General features: G+C 40.3%; 1 protein-coding gene across 1 annotated transcript in view; it reads right to left on the reverse strand.

Annotated features, from left to right (window-relative positions):
• Positions 1-3,761: 3,761 nt before the first annotated feature.
• Positions 3,762-19,922, reverse strand: part of LOC112155191 (MORC family CW-type zinc finger protein 3-like) — a 20,746-nt gene continuing 4,585 nt past the window's right edge. Inside the window, 8 exon segments of the mRNA XM_036209638.1 lie at positions 3,762-4,503; positions 5,354-5,428; positions 16,492-16,620; positions 16,690-16,797; positions 17,299-17,396; positions 17,486-17,605; positions 18,627-18,755; positions 18,910-19,030. Of these exon segments, the coding sequence (XP_036065531.1) occupies positions 4,191-4,503; positions 5,354-5,428; positions 16,492-16,620; positions 16,690-16,797; positions 17,299-17,396; positions 17,486-17,605; positions 18,627-18,755; positions 18,910-19,030 (1,093 nt within the window). The 3' untranslated portion in view covers positions 3,762-4,190.

A 19,922-nucleotide genomic window follows, 5' to 3' on the forward strand; every position in this document is an offset into this window, starting at 1 on the left:
TTGCAGAATCTGAAATGCATGTCAAATTTAAATTTAAACCTGACATTCTGCGATTGCAAAATCAGGAAGTCATTGTTGATGGTTTAAAGGCATTTGTCTGTGTTAAAAATATTTCTTTCACCTGCATTGAACAGTTTAGAGGTAAAAATAAAATTTAAATGTAAACACAATGTTCTTGGTCTGCATTGCAGCAGAAGCTGAAAGTTCCAGGGATTCTAGTGTCTATTTAAGTAAATGATAATACTACCATTAACATGGATGCAAATCAGTCTTTATTTTTTCTAAGGGTCAGACTTTGTGGCTCCTACTCGATCAGAGGTCGGCAACCTTTAACAGTAAAAGATCCATTTGGGTTTGTTTTCTACTGATCAAAACCTAGAAGGAGCTGCATGAACTTACTTTAACCTTTGGGAAATTTGGATTTGCATTCATGACCTTCTCTTTGTTTTTAAGTATTTTTTTTTTTTTTTTAACTTGTCCTGTCAAACAGTTGAGCCAACAGATGTGGGCTGAGAGCTTCTTGTGTTGGGCAGATTTTACTGTCACAACAGGGATTTATTGAGTATAAACCCCTGTTGTATTTCATGCTAAACTTTATTTTATTTATTATGTTTTATTTATTTATTTATTTATTTTTTCTTTGTTGTTGGACCAGACGGAAAAAAAGAAGGGGATGAGGAGATAGTAACAGAGGGAAGCAACATCATAAAACAACCAGGACTAAGTGATCAACTAGAATGGGCGGGGCCTGTCTACACACACACTCTATAGTTACACACACACTTGTTGGCCAAAATAGTGTCCAGATTTAAACTAAACATAATGTACTCAATTCAACTGTAACTGCAGCTCACACACTCCAGGGGACCGGCACCCAAGATACTAGACCACCAGGCCGAGGTTTCCCCCCCACACCAGGGATGGGGTTGGGGACAGAAGGTCGAAGGTCCACCTTCCTTGTGTGATGCGTGCATGTTTGCTTGTTAGAGTGTATGTTTGTGGTGTTAGAGGTGTGTGTACTAAAGGGTGCAGTTAAAATTGGTGAGAAGGCCTCAACAGGGCATCTCCTGATTGCTCGCAGAGATGCCACGTCACCCTCCCACCAGCGGCAATGTGCAGTTACTTAAACTATGAAAAAATCTATTTTTATCTATATACTGTCGCCTCATACATGCAGGCATAAACACCCATTTATGCATATGAGTATGAGTGAGTACTTGTGTAAAAAATAATCACATCAAAACAGCTCTTACATGTAGGCAAGGCAAGGCAAGTTTATTTGTATAGCACATTTCATGTACAGAGACAATTCAAAGTGCTTTACATAAAGCATTAAAAGAAACAATCAAAAGAAATAGTAAAAATGCGATCATTAAAATAAAATTAGAAGAAAGTAAAATAATTTTAATTTAAAACAAGCATAGATAAACAGTGTGGACGTAAACTTTTGAATACATATTAATCAAATGCAACTGAGAACAGGTGAGTCTTTAACCTGGATGTAAATACAGTGAGTGTTTCAGCAGATCTAATGTTTTCTGTAAGTCTATCTAGTGTAAAGAATGTTTTATTAAATTCTTTTTCATGCTGCTCTTTTATCTGCAATTTTTTTGCCTCTTCGGGTATAGAAAATGAAAACATGAAACATGTTTTAAATAAGTGAAAAAAGACAGAAATACATAATAGCATTAACACAAAACAAGAGGTATATAGCCATGTGAAACATGGGGTTAATATTATAATTATTCATTATGATCAAACAACCTGATTTAAGATCTAAACATTTAACAATTTGCACAAAATATAATCAATAAAACACAGAATGTAAAAGTCAAAGAAAACCGTTAGAATATGTCTTTAAAAACTCAAATATCCCGTCCCACTTTCTGCACTCACATCTTCATAACAAAGTGTTTTGCTTCCACATCCTTTGTGTCTTTCAGTGTTCAGGTGAACCTGGAGAAGTGGAGCCTTTTGCAACTGAAACTGTTAAGACAGGAATCCAATTTGATTTATTTAAATCAAAGCTAAGAAGTTACCACTAAATATGTTAAAAACACAACACACATTTATCTCAATGTCTTTAAGGATCCACTCCAATAAAAAATGTGTATTTGTAGCATTTTCTCACAATGAAGGATATGGATAAAATCATTTAAGATTAAAACTGTGTTTCTGAGTATTTCTTTATTCTTTATACAAATTGTGAAACGAGGTCAGGATCAGATAAAAACCTGCAGTTTGAAAACCTCCTCTCCAATCCGGATCCATCCACTTCCAAATATATCCATTAATGTCTTAATGTTTATCATCTAAGCTGGCATTAGGGTCAGAATTGTAGAGATGGACAGGTCCGATACTGCTCACTGTTTGTTTGTTTTTTTGTTTTTTGCTAAACAAATGTTAGCTTGGGGATGTAAGCTAGTGGGAGAAAGTGTCAGCAAAGGAATGATGGGATATCAGTGTAGGGTTACTTCCTCTCCAACTCGGAGGTGAATTTCTAGTGAGCTCCTGCTGCTCTGCAGAAAATATGTCTTAAAATACAATACAGGCTTTTTGATTTAGGCTAATAACAGCATAACAATAATTAAAAGATCACTGGAAACGATTTTACGATTTTTCCATTAGATACAAATATAGTTGGAGTGGAACTTAAAGCACTCTTATAAAATAATTCTACAAATTCCAGTTAGGAAGAGGAAATCTATTCTCGATGCTGGAGTTATTAAAAAGGAGATGAAGCTTTTCAGCTCTAAAATGTAATTTTCAGTATTATTTCAAACAAAAAATAAACAGCTAACAATGGAATGCTGTTTGTAAATCAGAGAAGTAAAATTTTGACATCAATGTTTTCAGATATTTGGCGTGTTTTAGGAGAAAAAAAACTATATATTTAACTCAAATCTAAATATTTAAATCCAAATTATATATTTAACCTAAATTTAAATATTTAAATTCAAATTCTATGTTTAAGCTAAATCTAGATATTTAAATTAAATATTTAGTTTGGATCTAAATATTTAGTTACAAAACATTTAATTTGGAAAAATAAATATTTAGATTAGATCTAAATTAGATCTAGGGTGATAATATGTATTTGAAAAACAAAACCTGTTTTTTTTCCCCCCTAAAGCATGCTAAATATCTGAAAAACACTGATGTAAAAAAATTCACTTCTTTGATTTACAAATGGCACCCCATAACTAATGACGATACATAATTTTGAATAACACAACTTAAATTCCACACAGATATTATTTTGTCTGTTCAAGAATTCTTAAGAAAGTTCATCACAGATCCCAAAGATCATTCTCGTTACTGAAAGGAACATTTTCATCAGTCCAGAACTATGCAGGACCATCATGTTCAGTGTCCCACCTTCTTTGTTTCTAAAAACTGTCTTTTCAAGGAGAAGAAGCATCAGTTGGAATCTTTGTGTGCAGGTGCCTTTTCAGGATGTCATCAATCTTGTTAGATTCATAATCTATTTGCACCGGTTCAAGTGCTGGGACGCAGATGAGGAGAAGGCGCCAGACGTTTTGACGCAGTTCAATCAAACTAAACAAGACAAAAAAATGATTTCAATTTAAATCATAGAAATCTTTACAGTCATCAGTCTGTGTGTGTGATCACGTTCTAGCTTTACCGAAGTCACTGACAGCTGGTAGCGCGTCAAAAAATGAAGACTTGTGGGATTTGAACCAGGGCCCAATCAAATTTAGGGGTCCAAGCGTTTTGTCTGATCACGGACCAGTCCTCGGGAAGTGACCGGTATGAATACCTTAACCGGTCCGGTGCCGGGTTAGGGTACCGGTGCGGTCCACATCCTGGTACCGGGCTCAGAAGTTTTGGAGCCCTGATTTAATAGGAAGAGTCAGCACGTCGAAAAATGACGAGTTTGGTAGACCCAATACATCAAGTTTTGAGGGTTTCTTAACCATACATCAATATGTGAACACTTGGGTAGCGAGCATGTATTGAAGAAGCTCCTGCTTCTAAAGTAGGCGTCACCTTTTGTCTGACAGTCAAGATTGAAGTAATTTTTAACAAGTTTCTGGGAAAGCGCATAGCAGCGTGCCCCGTGGTGAGATACCTCACTCATGTTTAGAAAAACAGTTTCTTAACCTAACATTTCTGTAGCTCCTCTCCAAAGCTGTGGGACGTCTTAACTCTGCTGTGTTTATTTTTTTCTAAGGGGTGATCATGAAAGTGTCATTGCTAAAATCCAACAAAATGCTTACAGTATTCATTGTACAGTATTTTTCTTCCATCGCCTCCTGGTCAGCGTTGCCCTCATCATCATCAGGGTTTGCTGGCGTTGGGGTGTTATAGGCCTCCAAAGTAGAAATGATGTCACTGGTTTGGCTGTCTGAATCCTCCACATCAGCAGGCACAGATGGGGTGCATGTGCTCCTTTCTCCCAATGTGCCTGAGATTCTGGACGGGACATCCTCTCTGGGTCGTTTTGGTGTACCCAGAGGAGAAGGTGTTGCTCTTTTTCTCCTGAAGACCAAAAACAACAAACTTAAAATGCATCCTCAATTAAGTCATGGTTTGAGAGAAAAGGAAAAAAAAATCCATTCTATGGATATATTTAGGGTTGTCCCATTGTTCAATTCAGAGTCATTTGATTTTGAAAATCTGATAATATTGACCCCAATCCGAATACTTTATAACACAGTAAAAAAATGAACAAGTTTATGAAACGGTTCCAGGTGGTTGCCTATGTTTTATTTAATTTATTTGATTATTTAACACTTAACACATACTTCTGCAAAGTAGCTTGAACAATCAAGAAAATATTAGTGCAAAATCCAGAAAAAAAAAGTTAACTGATGACTTGTAAAAATAGGTGATAACAGATTATTTTCATTGTGACATCAGGCAAAATGTCGACATCGCTGCAAGTAAATGGTAAATGGCGTATACTTGTATAGTGCTTTCTACCCTCCTTCGAGGGCCCAAAGCGCTTCACATTCACAGACCAATTCACACACATTCATACACAAGTGTGTAAAGACACTTCAGGTTTATGGGTCTAGACAGGAAAGCTGAAAACTGACCTGTTTTAGACAATTTTATGTAAATAATAAAAGGTAATCTCATCAATTGTAACAGAAAATTGCACTTTATTTTATAAACCTCTTACCGACTTGTATTCATTTTCCTGTCTTCAATTGTTCACAATCAAAATACAAATTTAAGTTATCTACCAATATTTGAAGTTTTATCGAAAACATCGACCTTTCATTTCAGCAGATATTCTAATCGTTTTATTTTGCCTGATATTAGTTTCACGTATTTTAACAGCGATTAAACACAAAAATCAGAATCAAAATGAAAGCTGCCTCACTGTTGCTTGTAGGTTTTGGTGTATCCTGATGTTTCATCATCATAACCTTCGGGCTCCTCCTCCACATCACAGCTCCTGGAGGAGCAAAAAAAGAAAAAAAATAGATTAGAAAACCCTTGATCACTTATTTCCTTTTCTCTGTCCAATTTAATAACAAACCTGAAGATTTGAGACCACAAAAATGACATCCCTGAGGCTTTTTAAGAATCAGTCCAATAAAAAGTGTTTTTTATTATTTTAACATGTTCCTGTGGCATTTTTTGATGATAAATGTCATTATGAAAGCGTATTCCAATAAAATAAAAAAATAAAATAAAATAACAGGTGATTTTTGTTCAAATTGTTTTGTAAATTCATAGTTTTTGTGTTACTGCCGTAGAGCAGCGGCTGAGTGGTCGACTCCTGATCGGTAGATTGAAGGTTAGATTCCCGCCTTGCCCGCTCATGTGTCGAAGTGTCCTTGGGCAAGACACGGAACCCCAAAATGCTTCTGGTGGAAGGTTGGTGCCAGTGTTCGGCAGCGAAGCCACCATCAGTGTGTGAATGGGTCTGCGCCTGTAGCTTCCCATGCAGCTTCACATCAAAACAAACCTCAAAGCTCAGGACACATAAATAAGAATTATTGAAAAACTCTGCACAAAAACAGCACAAGTTTTTGGAATTTAGATGAAAATGGCAAAATCATAATGGAATGATTAGTGGGCACGCTTTTACAATAGATCAAAAGATGATCGGAGTGGGACTTTAAGCAGATGACGGGAAATCTACTGATAATTGATTCACCATAAGCACAACATATCAGTAAAGTATTTAGAAAAGGGAATTTTATCCTTGTATCATTTCTTAACAGAACATTTAGAGTGAAATATAGATGTTATCAGTGATTGAGAATATTATAAAGCTGAGAAAACAGTTTGTCTAAATAATCACGAAGGACGACACTTAAAGACCAACAAGTAGTTGCTCAGTTTATCGATTTGATCCAACATAAAATGCTTTGATGTCAAGACAAACTATGATTGTGCTATGTTTTTTGGGCATATTTAATATTATTTATTTTGGTTTTAATAATTTAACAATTTACTGATTTTGTTCTAATTGTTTTTAAAGGGGTTTCTTTAATTAATTCACATTTTTCATCCTTCTCTATGTGTGTCTATTTGTGTTAAAAATATCTTCACTAATATCCAGGAAAAAGATGTTTTAAATTTCAAAATGATAGAAAGTAAAACAATAATTTAATTTAAAAAATAAACATGAATTGTTATCTTTGAAACCCCTTTTTGTTAAGAGGATTTTCCCTTTAAAACTGCCTTTAAAAAAGTTTTTTTGGCTTTGATTTAAAAAAATTTGAGAAGCTGGTTGGTTAGAACATTTCTTTCTTACATTAATGTAAAAATCAAAATCTTGCATCTTTTTGAGTTGAGTTCTCATCAAACATGCTCACTTCTTCTAAAGGGGGAATTCTTAACTGTACACAACTAATTCAAATAGGAGCAAGTGGATAAAAGTTAGGCTTTCAATAATGCAGAAAACCGAAAGTATCAAACCAAAACTAGGAGGACTAGCTTCATCTTCTTCTTCCTACAGTAGGAAGCTAGAGAACTCCAGATCAATAACATGAGAGAGGTATGGAAGGGGATGGACACTATCACTGGCTACAAACCAAAGGGTGGTGCTAAAGTGGAGGGTGGCATGGACAGGGCCAACAAGCAGAATCTTTTTTTCAACAGATTAGACACTCCAGCATCAGGCTAACACCCACCAGTTCTCCAGCTAACTTCTTGTGGGATTCAAACACCTCCCCCTCCTCCTCCTCCTATGAGGGCCTCACACCCCCATCCCATTTCAACATGCACCTTGTAACGTTCACAGGTTGTGCAAAGTCCCAGGAGCTCAGCAGAGAGAAAAAAAGAAAAAGAGGATGGCAACAAAAACTCACGACTAGACGACGTTTGGGGCTCCAACAGTGTTCGTCTTCTTTATTAATGTTTTCATCAACCTTATAAAGCCCGGTTGGACGGCTAATGTCCCGAATATACATATAAAAAAAAAAGAGCTGCACAACCTTAGGGTTACAATAAAAAAAGAAGAGAATGTCTGGTCCCAGCGAGAACGTGCACCTTCAGTGCCGCGCGACTAATATGATATCATCATCAGTGGACATATGAAAGTCCTAAAGGAGCCAGTCCAACCCCCTGACTATTACATTACCCCCCCGGTGAAAAAAAGGCTGTCCCCAGCCGTACACAACTGAGGTAGAGCAATATTACAACTCTTTCATACATGTCAGAGTAGCATAAAGCATTTCAACCAGACTGGGCAGGTTTTGTTCTGTCTAAATCACTGAAACATCCAACATACATCACGGTGTCACAAAGAATGAAGCATGATAAACAAAAGCAAGCTTTGCTATATACGAACAGAAACAATGTCCCCCTTTTTTTTTTTTTTTTCAAAAACCCAAGCTATCAAAGCCAAAACAGACGTAACAAAAGGGCAAACGGGTAAGTTATTTCAGGTCGTACTTGGAGGTATGATAAGGGTTAGTCCACTTAGTGACTGCCCATCCAGAGGTAACTCTGGGAACAAGTCTTAGTCTGAGGTTGTAAGAGTTTGAAAAAGTAGTCAAAGGTCCATCTGGATGATTGCCATGAATGTTTATGTTTTGACTCGAATCGTCACTAGTCTGTACAAAGTCATGAGGTGAGACAACAAGGTCAGAGTTAGCAGGATCTCCGTTACCAGACTTTTCATAGGTAACAGTAGTAGCAGTCTGTTCATTGTCCAACTGTTGATTTCCAACGACAGGGAGCATTTCATTGTCCAAATCAGAGTCTGGTGCCTCCAGAGGCCCCGTTTGAACTTGCTTGGCTTTTGAAGCTTTGTTCCATGTATGAAATGGCAGTAGGTTTGCGACGTGGAACACACCAGCTTTCTCTCCTGTGTCCACTCTTATAAGGTGATAGTTTACATCTGACATTTTTTTAGCGACTCGGTATGGTCCAGTAAAAAGGGGAGCTAACTTTGCAGTAAAATTAGCTAGGGCATCTGATTTTGGGTGGGACTTCACTCTGACAAGGTCTCCAACCGCATAAGAAACATGGCGGCGTCTCAAGTCATAGTAATGTTTCCGGCGCCTGTGACTATCTGAAAGTGCAGCTCGTGCATGATCCTGTGCTTCCTGGATGGAAGCCCTCAAGTTTTCTGAGTACGACATTTCTGATTCTTCCATTCCATCCCAAGAAGGTTGCGTGACAAGGTCAAGTGGGGTTTCCAGTTCTCGCCCGTATAGAATCATAGCGGGACTGAAACCTGTGCTTTCGTGGGGGGCAGTACGTAGAGCAAAACAGATTTGAGGGAGAAATTTGTCCCAGCTTGTGTGCTTGTTCTCCACATACGCTCGAATGGCCGTTTTTAATGTGCGATTGACACGTTCAGTTGCATTTGTCTGGGGATGGTAAGCTGTGGTCAGTCTGTGCTCGGTTCCCAGCACTGACACAACATGCTCGAACAGATCACTGACAAAAGGGGTTCCTCTGTCTGAAATGAGGTAGGATGGTGAACCATGACGGGCAAAAACATCACTTATGAACTTTTTTGCAGCAACTTGAGCAGTGGCTTCCCTCACTGCACTCACTTCAATCCATTTAGAGAAGTAGTCTACAAACACAAGAATGTAAACATTTCCACTTGATGTGCGGGGGAGGGGTCCCACGTAGTCCACACCTGTATATTCCCATGGTCTCTGGGGTTCAATGGGGATCATAAGGCCAGCAGTTTTTCTTTGGCTGGGCTTGGTGGTTTGACAAACAGCGCATGAGACCACATAGTTTTTCGCATCACAACTCATGCTTGGCCAAAAAAACCTGAGTCTCAGACGGTCTAATGTCTTTGCGACACCCAAATGGCCTGCTGTGGGATGATCATGATAGTATTTTAGCAAAGAACCCCATATGACTGTGGGAGCAAAAAGTTTCATCTGTTTTAGTGGATAAAGGCCACACTTGGTTTTAGGATCACAGAAATAAAGGAGACCATCTTGAACGCTGTACTGCGCAAGTTTTTGGTTCTCCTCTGACGTTTGCTGTTCATTTTCCAACTGATGTAGCAGCACACCAGTAATTGGGTCCTCAAGTTGTAGTTGGCAGACCTGGGAACGATCTGACAATGTTACAGGAGGAAGAGTGCGGAGGTCTATGCTTCCGATCACGGCATGTGGAGGTAGTAGGTCCAGGGGTGTGTCTACTGCTGGAAGAGGATTACGGGAAAGGGCATCAGGTACTTTGTTGTTTTCTCCAGGTTTGTGAATTATGTTGAAGTCAAAGTCCTGCAGGCGGAGTGACCAGCGAGCCAGTCTTCCAGATGGGTTGGGGCGTGACATCAACCACCTCAGGCTGCTGTGGTCTGTGAATATGGTTACATGAAGGCCCTCAATGTATGGCCTAAAATACTCCAAAGCCCAGATAACAGTTAAACACTCTTTCTCTGGGGTGGAGTAGGGTTTTTCTGATATGTGCAGCACCCGACTTGCATATGCCACAACAGTATCTCTGCCTTCGTCATCTCTCTGCATTAATGCGGCCCCAAGCCCAGCATCACAAGCATCTGTATGGATGTAGAAAGGGCGTGAGAAGTCAGGGAGTTTAAGGACAGGTTCAGACGTGATGCAGTTTTTTAAAAACTCCACAGCGGTTTGGCATTTTTTGTCCCAAATAAATGGGGCGTCTTTTTTTGTGAGGGCAAAGAGTGGCTCTGCGTGTTTTGAGTAATCCTGCACAAAACGGCGGTAGTATCCTGTCAAGCAAAGAAACTGCCGCACCTGTTTCACTGAAGCTGGGGTTACAAACTCTTTTACAGCTCTCACTTTGTCCGGGTCAGGGTGTATGCCAGATGGAGAGACTCGGTAGCCCAGGAAACTAAGGTCGCTGAGGCAGAACTGACACTTGCTCAGCTTTAGTGTCAGTCCTGCTGATTTAAGTCTGTCTAGGACGTCTTTAAGGTCAAACAAGTGTTGTTCAAATGTGGGCGATGCTACCACAATGTCATCTAGGTACACCGCACAAGACTTGTAGATGAGACCAGCGAGTACATTGTTCATAAGTCTCTGAAAAGTTGCTGGTGCGTTGCATAAGCCAAATGGGAGGACTTAAAACTGAAAAAGGCCACAGTGTGTAACAAATGCAGTCTTTGCCTTTGATTCCTCTGCGATAGGTACTTGCCAGTAACTTCTTGTAAGGTCCAGAGTACTGATGAATTTTCCCCTTGACAGAAAGTCCAAGGAGTCATCTATTCGTGGTAGAGGGTAGCAGTCTTTGATGGTAAGTTGATTTAGTCCACGAAAGTCCACACAGAAACGTGGCTCCCGTGATGGGTTGTTCACAATGACTACAGGGGCAGCCCAAGGTCCTGATGCAGGTTCAATTACATCATTTTGAAGCATATTCTGCACTTGTTCCTCAATGATGCGTCTTTTTGCTGGCGATGTGCGGTATGGTGGGAGATTAATGGGTTTTGCTTTTTCTGTGACAATGGAATGTTCAGCCCTGGACGTGCGTCCGAGGTGACCATCAAACATTTCTTTGTAGCTTCGGAGCAATCCCAACAGTTCAGTCTTTTGTGCGCTGTCCAAGTTAGCTCCGTCTACTTTGTCAAGAAGAGCAGTTTCAGAAAAATCATCCGTGGTCATTGTGCCACATTCAAGATTAAAGTCCAAAGAACTGTCATTACTCTCATTGAAACAGAGAGGGGTCATTATCCATGAGCACCGTCCTGGTTGGAACATGTATAGTCAGTGAAGTACGGATCATGAAGTCCATTCCCAACACAATGGCGGAGGAGAGATCAGGTATTACAACAAATCTCTGGTAGAATTTTTTTCCCATAAATCCAATGGTTAACCAAACAATCCCTGATGGGTCACAGGCTGTGTTATTAGCAAGTTTAATTGGTGGGGCTGCCCATGGTTTCTTTAGGGGTTGATTTTGTCTGTCTTCGGGGATCAGGTCTGCCCTCACTGCTGAAAGAGAGGCTCCTGTGTCAAGTGTAGCCTCTACTGCTTCACCTTTAAGGTTCACTTTGACTTTGAATGGGGTGTTCCATGGAGATTGAGAGGTGTCATCTTCCACGTGATTCAGCGCTGGTTGTTCATTTGGGGTATGTGAAAATGGAAGAGGCAATGCTACTGTCTGGGGGAGGGTGGCCTCGGTAAAAAGTCCTCCCCCCATTGAAGTTTCCCTGCTTTCTTCTAGCTGGTTGAGTCTCGTTTATTGTTCTGTCGAACTCAGTTCTCTGAAAATTTGTGGAAGAATCTTGGTCATGCAGCAGCTCATTCACATCAACTGCAAGTTGAGAGTTAGCGGGTCTTGTAGAGCATTTAGGGCAGGTGCGAACTGTTAAGCCCGGGGTGGAACATTTGTAACAGTAGGTCTCCCTATCTGGTCTATTCTTCATCTGAGTATTAGGCTGCTGTGTTGTATTGGGGCCAAGAACAGAATGAAGATCATGCGCATGCATCAATAATTCAATGGTAGTCTTAATATGAGCCCTGTATAATGCCACTCTGTATTTTTCTTGTGTGTGCTTACAAATGAGCTCAAACTGCTCTTGCTCTGTAGGTGGGTTCCTCAGCTTTTTAAACTCACTTAGCATGTGAGCCACAAAAGTGGGTAACGGCTCCTCAGAATGCTGGGTGCGGTCAAGAATGCCTCTCCAAATGCGTTCCTGATTGTCAGCAGGTAAGAAAAGATAAGATAAGATAAGATAGTCCTTTATTCGTCCCACGGTGGGGAAATTTCAGTGTTACAGCAGCATTGCAGATAGGTAAAAATTGGAACAATTTACATATTTACAACAGCGCAAAATAAGATAAAAAATACAAAAAAGAAGAGATGAAAAAAAAAGAAGAAGCAATTGCACTGTGGATATGATTTATGTTAAATAAATTGCACAACATATTTTTAAAAGTAGCTTGGAATGACTATGAGATAAAGTGACAACAGTAGGAATAAAAGTGACTAAGTGACTAAACGGATCAAACGGATCACTAGGAGCAGCCCTGGTTGTACAGTCTCACTGCAGCAGGTAGGAACGACCTGCGGTGTCGCTCTTTCAGACACCTGGGATGGATCAGTCTGTGGCTGAAAGAGCTGCTTAGAGCCAGCCCCGTGTCACAAAGGGGATAGGCGTCGTTCCTCATCAAGGATGAGAGCTTGGCTACCATCCTCTCTTCCCCCACCTCCTGCACAGACTGAAGCGGTAGCCCCAGAACGGAGCTGGCCTTCCTCACCAGCTTCTCCAGCTTCGTCATGTCTGCTGAGGAGATGCTGCTGCACCAGCAGGCCACTCCATAGAAGATGGCTGATGCCACTACGGAGTCATAGAAGGACTTTAGGAGTGGTCCCTGGACTCCAAAAGACCTCAGTCTCCGCAGCACGAAGAGTCTGCTCTGCCCTGCTCTGTCCTGAATAGCTCACAAAATTGTGCCCAAGTGGTGATGTGAGGGCCCTGCGACGGACTGGCGACCTGTCCAGGGTGAACCCCGCCTTCGCCCATCAGCAGCCGGGATAGGCTCCGGCACCCCGCGACCCCGAACGGGATGAAGCGGTCAAGAAAATGGATGGATGGATGGTGATGTGAGTATTAAGCACAGTGAACCACTTTTTAGGCTCTCTGCTAAGGAAACGAGGGAGTTCATCAAGAGTTTGGCTATCTGTTAGGCCAAGAGATGATCTGTATGTATTGACGGATTGAAGCCATTCTTCTGGAAGCACTGCTCCATCATTTGCAAATGTTGGGGGTTCTAATTTAGCCTGATGGAGAGCAGCTGCAAGGACTTTAGTGGTATTAATTAGCTCAAGTGAATCTGATTGTGAATGCGGATCAGCTGCTGAACTTAAAGCATGGCGAGGTGTCTGTGGCACAGTACATTTTTTTGTTTTTTTTGTAGTGATCTGGTGTAAATGGTGTTGAAGCTGCAGGGAATGGATGGCCTGCTTGATCACATGGAACGGCAACATCAGGTTTGTTCTGGCGAGGCCAGCTTCTTAGGATGTCTTTTTGAATATTAAGAGAGGCATACAGACTTTGTTGAAGTATCTCAACCTCTGCTTGTAAACACTGGACTTTGAGGTTAAGGTCAACAGGAGCCTGGCTGGGTGGTTTTGAAAAATGTGAGTCATCGTCGTCATATGGGTCGGTTAAGTCAGGGTGGGTAGCCATTCTTTAACGGTTATATAAATTAAGAAGTCTGTCAATTTTCAAAAAAAACTTCTTCAGTGAGTTTGATCAACACAATCACTTAACTTCAGCTTCAGTTATTTGCCAGTCAATTATTTTTCTTCAAAACTGTCATAAGAAAAGTTTTTCACTAACTCTTTTTTTTCTTTATCAGAAAATACAAAAGTAAAACCAACTGGTAAGCAAAACTTTCAAATAACCAGCAAAGGAAGGGGTATTAAAGAATAGTAACAGGAATTTAGTTTACACATATAACTGTCCAAACTTTTTTTTTTTTTTTTTTTTGGGTCCAGTTTTCTTTCAGATGTGTGTATTCAAAAGAACAGCAGTCAAAGGGTTATTTCCTGAAAGCAGTGTCCCGAACGCAGAGCAGAGAGAGGGAGATCCAAGCGTACGTGGAGGAATAGAGAGAGGGAAATCCGAGCAAGCGCACCTGGAGGAATAGAGAGAGGGAAATCCGAGCGAGCGCACCTCGCGGTACAAACCCACATCGAAACAGCAGTTATCTGGTAGCAGGCTGTTAGAAAATATTTTTGTGGGGGTGCAGTGAGTCTAGCCACAATATGTGCAAAAGTCAGCTCAAACTAGTTCTAACCGCTTTTTAAGCTTCAGCTCCTTATTCCCTCATCCTGCATGTCTCCGCTGAAGGACAACTCCTGATATAAACACTGACAGTCAGAACTTGTGCTCAAAATCAAGGTCTTTTTCATGTGCTCACTAACTTTCCATCGCCAAATATGGTGTTGTTCCTGTTTTCTATGCAAAGTTAATAAAAGCCTATTGTACATTGTGGGGCGGTGGGCAGTCGGACAAAGACAGGCTGTTAACCTGTTCTCTCTTCTCCACCGCCTCCCTTTTGCAAAAGAGTGTTTTGAAGTTGAACTGACTGGTTCTTGTTTTTATTCATCTTGAAGAGAGTCTTACATTTTTATTCCTAACAAACTTGGTGCCGAAACCTGGGAGACGACATCCGTTCCAGGAGGACGACGGGGGAAGGAGGCCGAAATCTGCCGGCAGTGCGGTCCCTTAGGGGGGGGCCGTGAAACAAAGACCTCGGACTTCGCAGGATTGACCGAGGCCGGCCATAGGACCCTCCAATCGTCGCCCTCTGGACGGTGACGTCTTTCGAGGGCGCGAGCCAGGTAAGTTCAACTTTAATAATTATATGAATTGTATGGAGAGATTCGCGGTAGGACGTTGTGTAATGACCAGTAACTAATTGTGCTTACACAAATCTGAAACGACCATTAATGTACACGGGCAAAAGTACAAGCGCTGAGTTGTGAAGTAAAAAGTAAAAGTAATTATACGTGCAGTAGGAAATCCTGTAATGGATATCATTGAATATACTTACACACGTTTCTGATGCAAACGTTGCCGTACACGGAAGGATAAGTACGCGCTGTGAAATTTAAGGGTAAAAAGGGAAAAGGTATACCGGGCTAAGAGAGCCCATTAGGTTAAAACGGGAATTAATTTACGTCGGTCCGATAGAACAGAGCATATGCAATAGTGAATATAACCTAAGAATCCTGTCACCTGCAGAAGTTTTCAGATGACTCTGCCATAGTTGGTTGTATCAGCGGAGGGAAGGAGTCTGAGTACATGAGTGTCATTTGTGACTTCGTCTCATGGTGTCAGTGGAATCACCTGCAGCTCAACGTCACCAAAACTAAGGAATTGGTGGTGAACCTGAAGAAGACCAAGTCTCCTGTGACCCCTGTTTCCATCCAAGGGGTCAATGTGGACAAGGTGGAGGACTATAAGTACCTGGGAGTCTACATCAACAGAAAACTGGACTTGGGTTGGAACACTAATGCTCTACTTCCTTCCATCCTCACCAAACTATGGTGAGGATGTTTTATGAGTCTGTGGTCTCCAGTGCCATCTTGTTTGCTGTGGTGTGCTGGGGCAGCAGTCTGAGAGTTACAGATGGTAATAGGTTGAATAAACTGATCTCCAAGGCAGGGGACGTGGTGGGAGTGAAGCTGGACTCCTTGGAGACAGCAATGAAAAGAAGGATGCTCAAGAAACCGCGAAGCATCCTGGATTACTCCGCCCATCCCCTCCACCCGCTCCTGCACCAATACAGGAGCTCACAGTCAGCCAGACTTACCCCGGGCTTACACCGCCAGCGCCACGGCTTCGTTGGGTTGCAGGAGTGGACTAGCTACAGCCGAGGGCTTACACTGACTGCTGCTACAACCACAGCCTGTGAAAGCTCAGCCCAGACAGAGTAGTGCTGGATCTCTATGATCAGCTTCTCATCGTCTATGGTTATGACTGACAACGCTGTGCTGCAACACACTTTGAGTAACCCGAAAATTACGTAATGTTTACGACACGCTGAAACCGGCGAGTTCAGCGGAAAGTTTGAAAATATACCGGATGCACTTTAAATTTGCTCGCGTGGTTTCCGGTTTAAGTCGTGAATAGCGCCAACTTCACAGAAAGTGATAACGATCAACTGCGGCGTCCGTCAAAATTTGAACCAAATGGAAAGGATTCGCAGTGACGCAGAGGTCAGTCCGCAGACGCAGGACGTGAACGTCTGCAGTGGAAGTTTCTCTCGCACTTTTAATGTTACGAAAAGACTGCGGCGCACGCAACTGAGCCGTGACGCTGGCGGTGTAAGCCCAGGGTAGACTCCTTGCAACAAAAACTGAGTGCCACAGAAGATCTTCCTTCCTGTGGCAATTTAGTTATATAACTCTTCATTATAAAACAGTTTCTCATATACATGTATATCTGGTACACAACAAATTTGCACCGATTGTGTTGTAAACAGCTTTTTCTTTCTCTTGTGTATTCCTATTTTTATGGGGCTGTGTGTGACAATAGCTCTGCTATAATTGCAATTTCCCCCTGGGATAAACAAAGTATTCTGATTCTGATCTTACCTGAACTGATTGTCTGGGTTCATGTAGCAGTACCATTTATCAATCACCTCACTGTCATCAATCCCATCTGGGATTTTTCGCCACTTCACGCAGTTATCACACTGCACCCACTTCTGGTCCGGTTTCTCCCTGAGAAGTCAAATAGGTTCAGTTAATTTTCTCATATCATGATGCATAATTACTTCATATTATACCTACATGGTGTCCTCCACTGGAACGGAGCTGTTTGGGTGTTTTTGTTTCCACCTGTACTGCGTCTCCTTCCAGTAATCTTCAAGTTTTTTTCCTAAAATGTTTATGGTTTGTCTGTTTGAAGAAGTAAAGCTTGTAAAACTTACGAAAACAACGAGGAAATTTGAAAGCAGGATAAAATTCAAACTGTAAATCCATATTTTCAAGGGGCGTAACAATTCATTTTAATAACAGTTTGATTCCATTCACGATTTGTGGTTGCTGATACAACTCATGGTTGATTTTTGCTCACTCTGAACAATCTGATTTGATCCGATCCGCAGTGCATCTTTAGCAAAAAATTCAACCAGCGTGATACAGAGATAGATTTCCAGGGAAGTTTTCCAGATTCCTTGTATTTGTTGCAGTTAGAAACATGATATCACACTATATGGTCATGTGTTTTTACAATATTCAGTGTTTCCACACATTGAAGAGTAACAATGGGTTGATACTTTTTTGCTTCGTTTTGTACTGTTATAGGTCGATTTAATTAAAAAAGTTGCCTTAGACAGATCGATCTGGTTGGATCATAGAAATATAAATAGATACATTAATAATATTTTATGTTCATACCTGTACTCATCAGACTTAACAAAGCTTTGTTTGTTGTGCATCGGTTCCAGGAAGTCACACTCTATGATCCCGATGACGCCAACACCCATTTTATTTGCCTGTATGAAGCAGCACAAGATGACATTTACAAAACCTAAGAAACATACAGAGTTAAAAAAAAAAAAATTCATCCGTGGACGCTACTCACCCTGAGCTGGCAGCCCACACGCTCATAAGCTTTGATTAGCCTGTTTGTGTGATACATCATGACACCGTACTGATCTTTTGATTTGGTGTTGAAACCAAAGGTTATGGGAACACGTTTTCTCTTCAATAACATTTAAGGAAACAATGTATTAATTAATTCATTTATTTGACAGGGACATTGCGCATTAAAAAACATTGCTGCCAATGCACCAGAGTTGGCTTGAGAGCTATTTTTCGACTGCTGTCCCTAGACTGATGGTAAAATAGTCTCCCCATAATACATAAAGTTAGAAACAAAATGCAGAAAAAGCAGTAAAAACATATGACATTTTTAAAAGTTAAATGAGCAGACATATGTTATAAAATGAATCATAAGAATTAAATGTAAAATGGGCTGTAGAGTAGACGATGGCTTTTGTGAAAATGTACATTGAATCTAATAGAAAACATTAAAGAAAACAAGGAATATGAAGACATTTACAACAACCTGAGTAAATTCTGGGTATTAAAACATTAAATATGCTGACATGTCTGGTGTGTCACCAGCCAGTTCTAAAGATTTTTTTTAAACAATAAAAGTGAGCTTTTCTAATGTTCTAAGGGACAGATTTCCATTGCAGTTCTGCTGCATCTAAAGTAACAAACACCTGTTTGAGCTGGAATTTATTAAAGACAGGACACAACCGGAAGATAAACGGTATTCAGCATCTAAAATGAACTTTTTTTTGCTGATCATCACGAGCTCTGTGGAGAAATTGAGTGTTGTGTTAGACTGGGGACAGCAGAACTTGTGAGGTCAGCAGATAAGTTGTAACACAAGTAAATACTGAGTGGTGAGTGAGGAAGTAGTTTAAACGTTTAATTTTATCTGTGAATTTTTCTCTTATCGGAATTATCTGCGTGACTTCATAATGTCCATCATCAGCCGATAATTATCTATAACCGATAATATCGTACAACCCTAGAAAAAAAATCATAGCATTCATGAGTATTCTAGCAGCCTGCAATGGTAACTGTGGTCTTATGAACCAGAAATTTGACAAATTGAATTTGACCTGACTACAGAATCTTTGATTTGTGAGTCAAAGCAGGAAAATAAACTTAAAAGAGCACAGAGAAATGAAAGCTCCAGGCAAGGATACCAGGAAACTGGGCGTGTAATAATCTTTTTTTGTAGAGGCCAGGCTTTTAGCAATTAGCACCATTTTGACCTTTTCCCCACGCAGCACCATCTGCATCCGAGGTTTCAGGTACAGAATGCTGCAATAAGCCTGCACACAAACACAGGAACATTTATCGATACGACAAGCCATTTATTCATTCATGCACATTGTCCAGTCAAACTCAAACTACAGTCTTACAGAGACAATCATAAGTAAAAACATCTAAACTAAACAAAAGCTGAGGAAGTGTTCTGCCTCTCACCCGTAGAGAGTAAGCAGTCTCCGGAATATAAGATGCCGTCTTCTCCGCAATTTCTGAATTGGGAATTCGGATGTCATAGGAATCAGTCTCAAAGTCAAACTCTGTTTCATCTGTAGTCGTTCTGTTGAAAAATACCAGAAATATATTAATAAGCTTCTGTTAGGTTTAAACAACCTGAAACATTTCTCTGCAAGAAAGACAAGAGAGGTCAGATTTGGATTTTACTTGCAAGGAGAATGGACAGAGAATGTTTAAACAGTCTCGACTCCGCTCTGAAGCGCTCTCTGCTGAACCTTTTCTTTTATTTAGTTCATGATGTTCCCTAATCACATGAAGTCTACAGTTCTGAAGGGACGGGGGGAGAAAACCGCTTTTTACTCTCACTGATGTAATGTTCTCTGTCTTCAGCTGTGGCTCGGTTCCTGTTTCTTGATATGTGAGCTGCACACAACGTTAAGCGCTTAAGATTAAAGATAGAGAAGTTAAAATCACTCAGAGTAAATGTGTAATAACTGTATATATAACTCTATCAGCTACCAAACATTTGGGTAATGAAAAGATTAGCTGCTAGGTATTTCACAGTTCTTTAAATTTGTTACATTATAAAATCAAATTGTGTTGAAAATAAAAACATCCCTGTTGCATATGTTTGCATTTGTTTTAGTTGAAAGTGTCAAACACTGTCCTAAATTTAGAAAGATTTATTATTTACTGTTTTATTATATATCTAAGGCTTAGTATAATCTAACTGAAAGGTTTGTCTGTATTGTTCCCTAAATTATAAGAAGGATATTTCTAAACTGTTAGGTTTTTGTAAGGCTGGGTATTGTTAATAATTTTCAGAAATTTTTTGATTTGATTCACAAGAGCCAGAATCGATTCAATTTCCAATTCTTTTAATCCTTTCAATTCAATTCCGATTGGAGTTTTTATTCTATTTTTTGCTGGGCCCTGTTTGTGTGCACTGACTGTTTTGAATGCACCATGGACCTAATTGGAAGATGGAGAACAGG

Source organism: Oryzias melastigma, linkage group LG21, assembly GCF_002922805.2.
Source record: "Oryzias melastigma strain HK-1 linkage group LG21, ASM292280v2, whole genome shotgun sequence".
NCBI classification, from domain to species: Eukaryota; Metazoa; Chordata; class Actinopteri; order Beloniformes; family Adrianichthyidae; genus Oryzias; species Oryzias melastigma.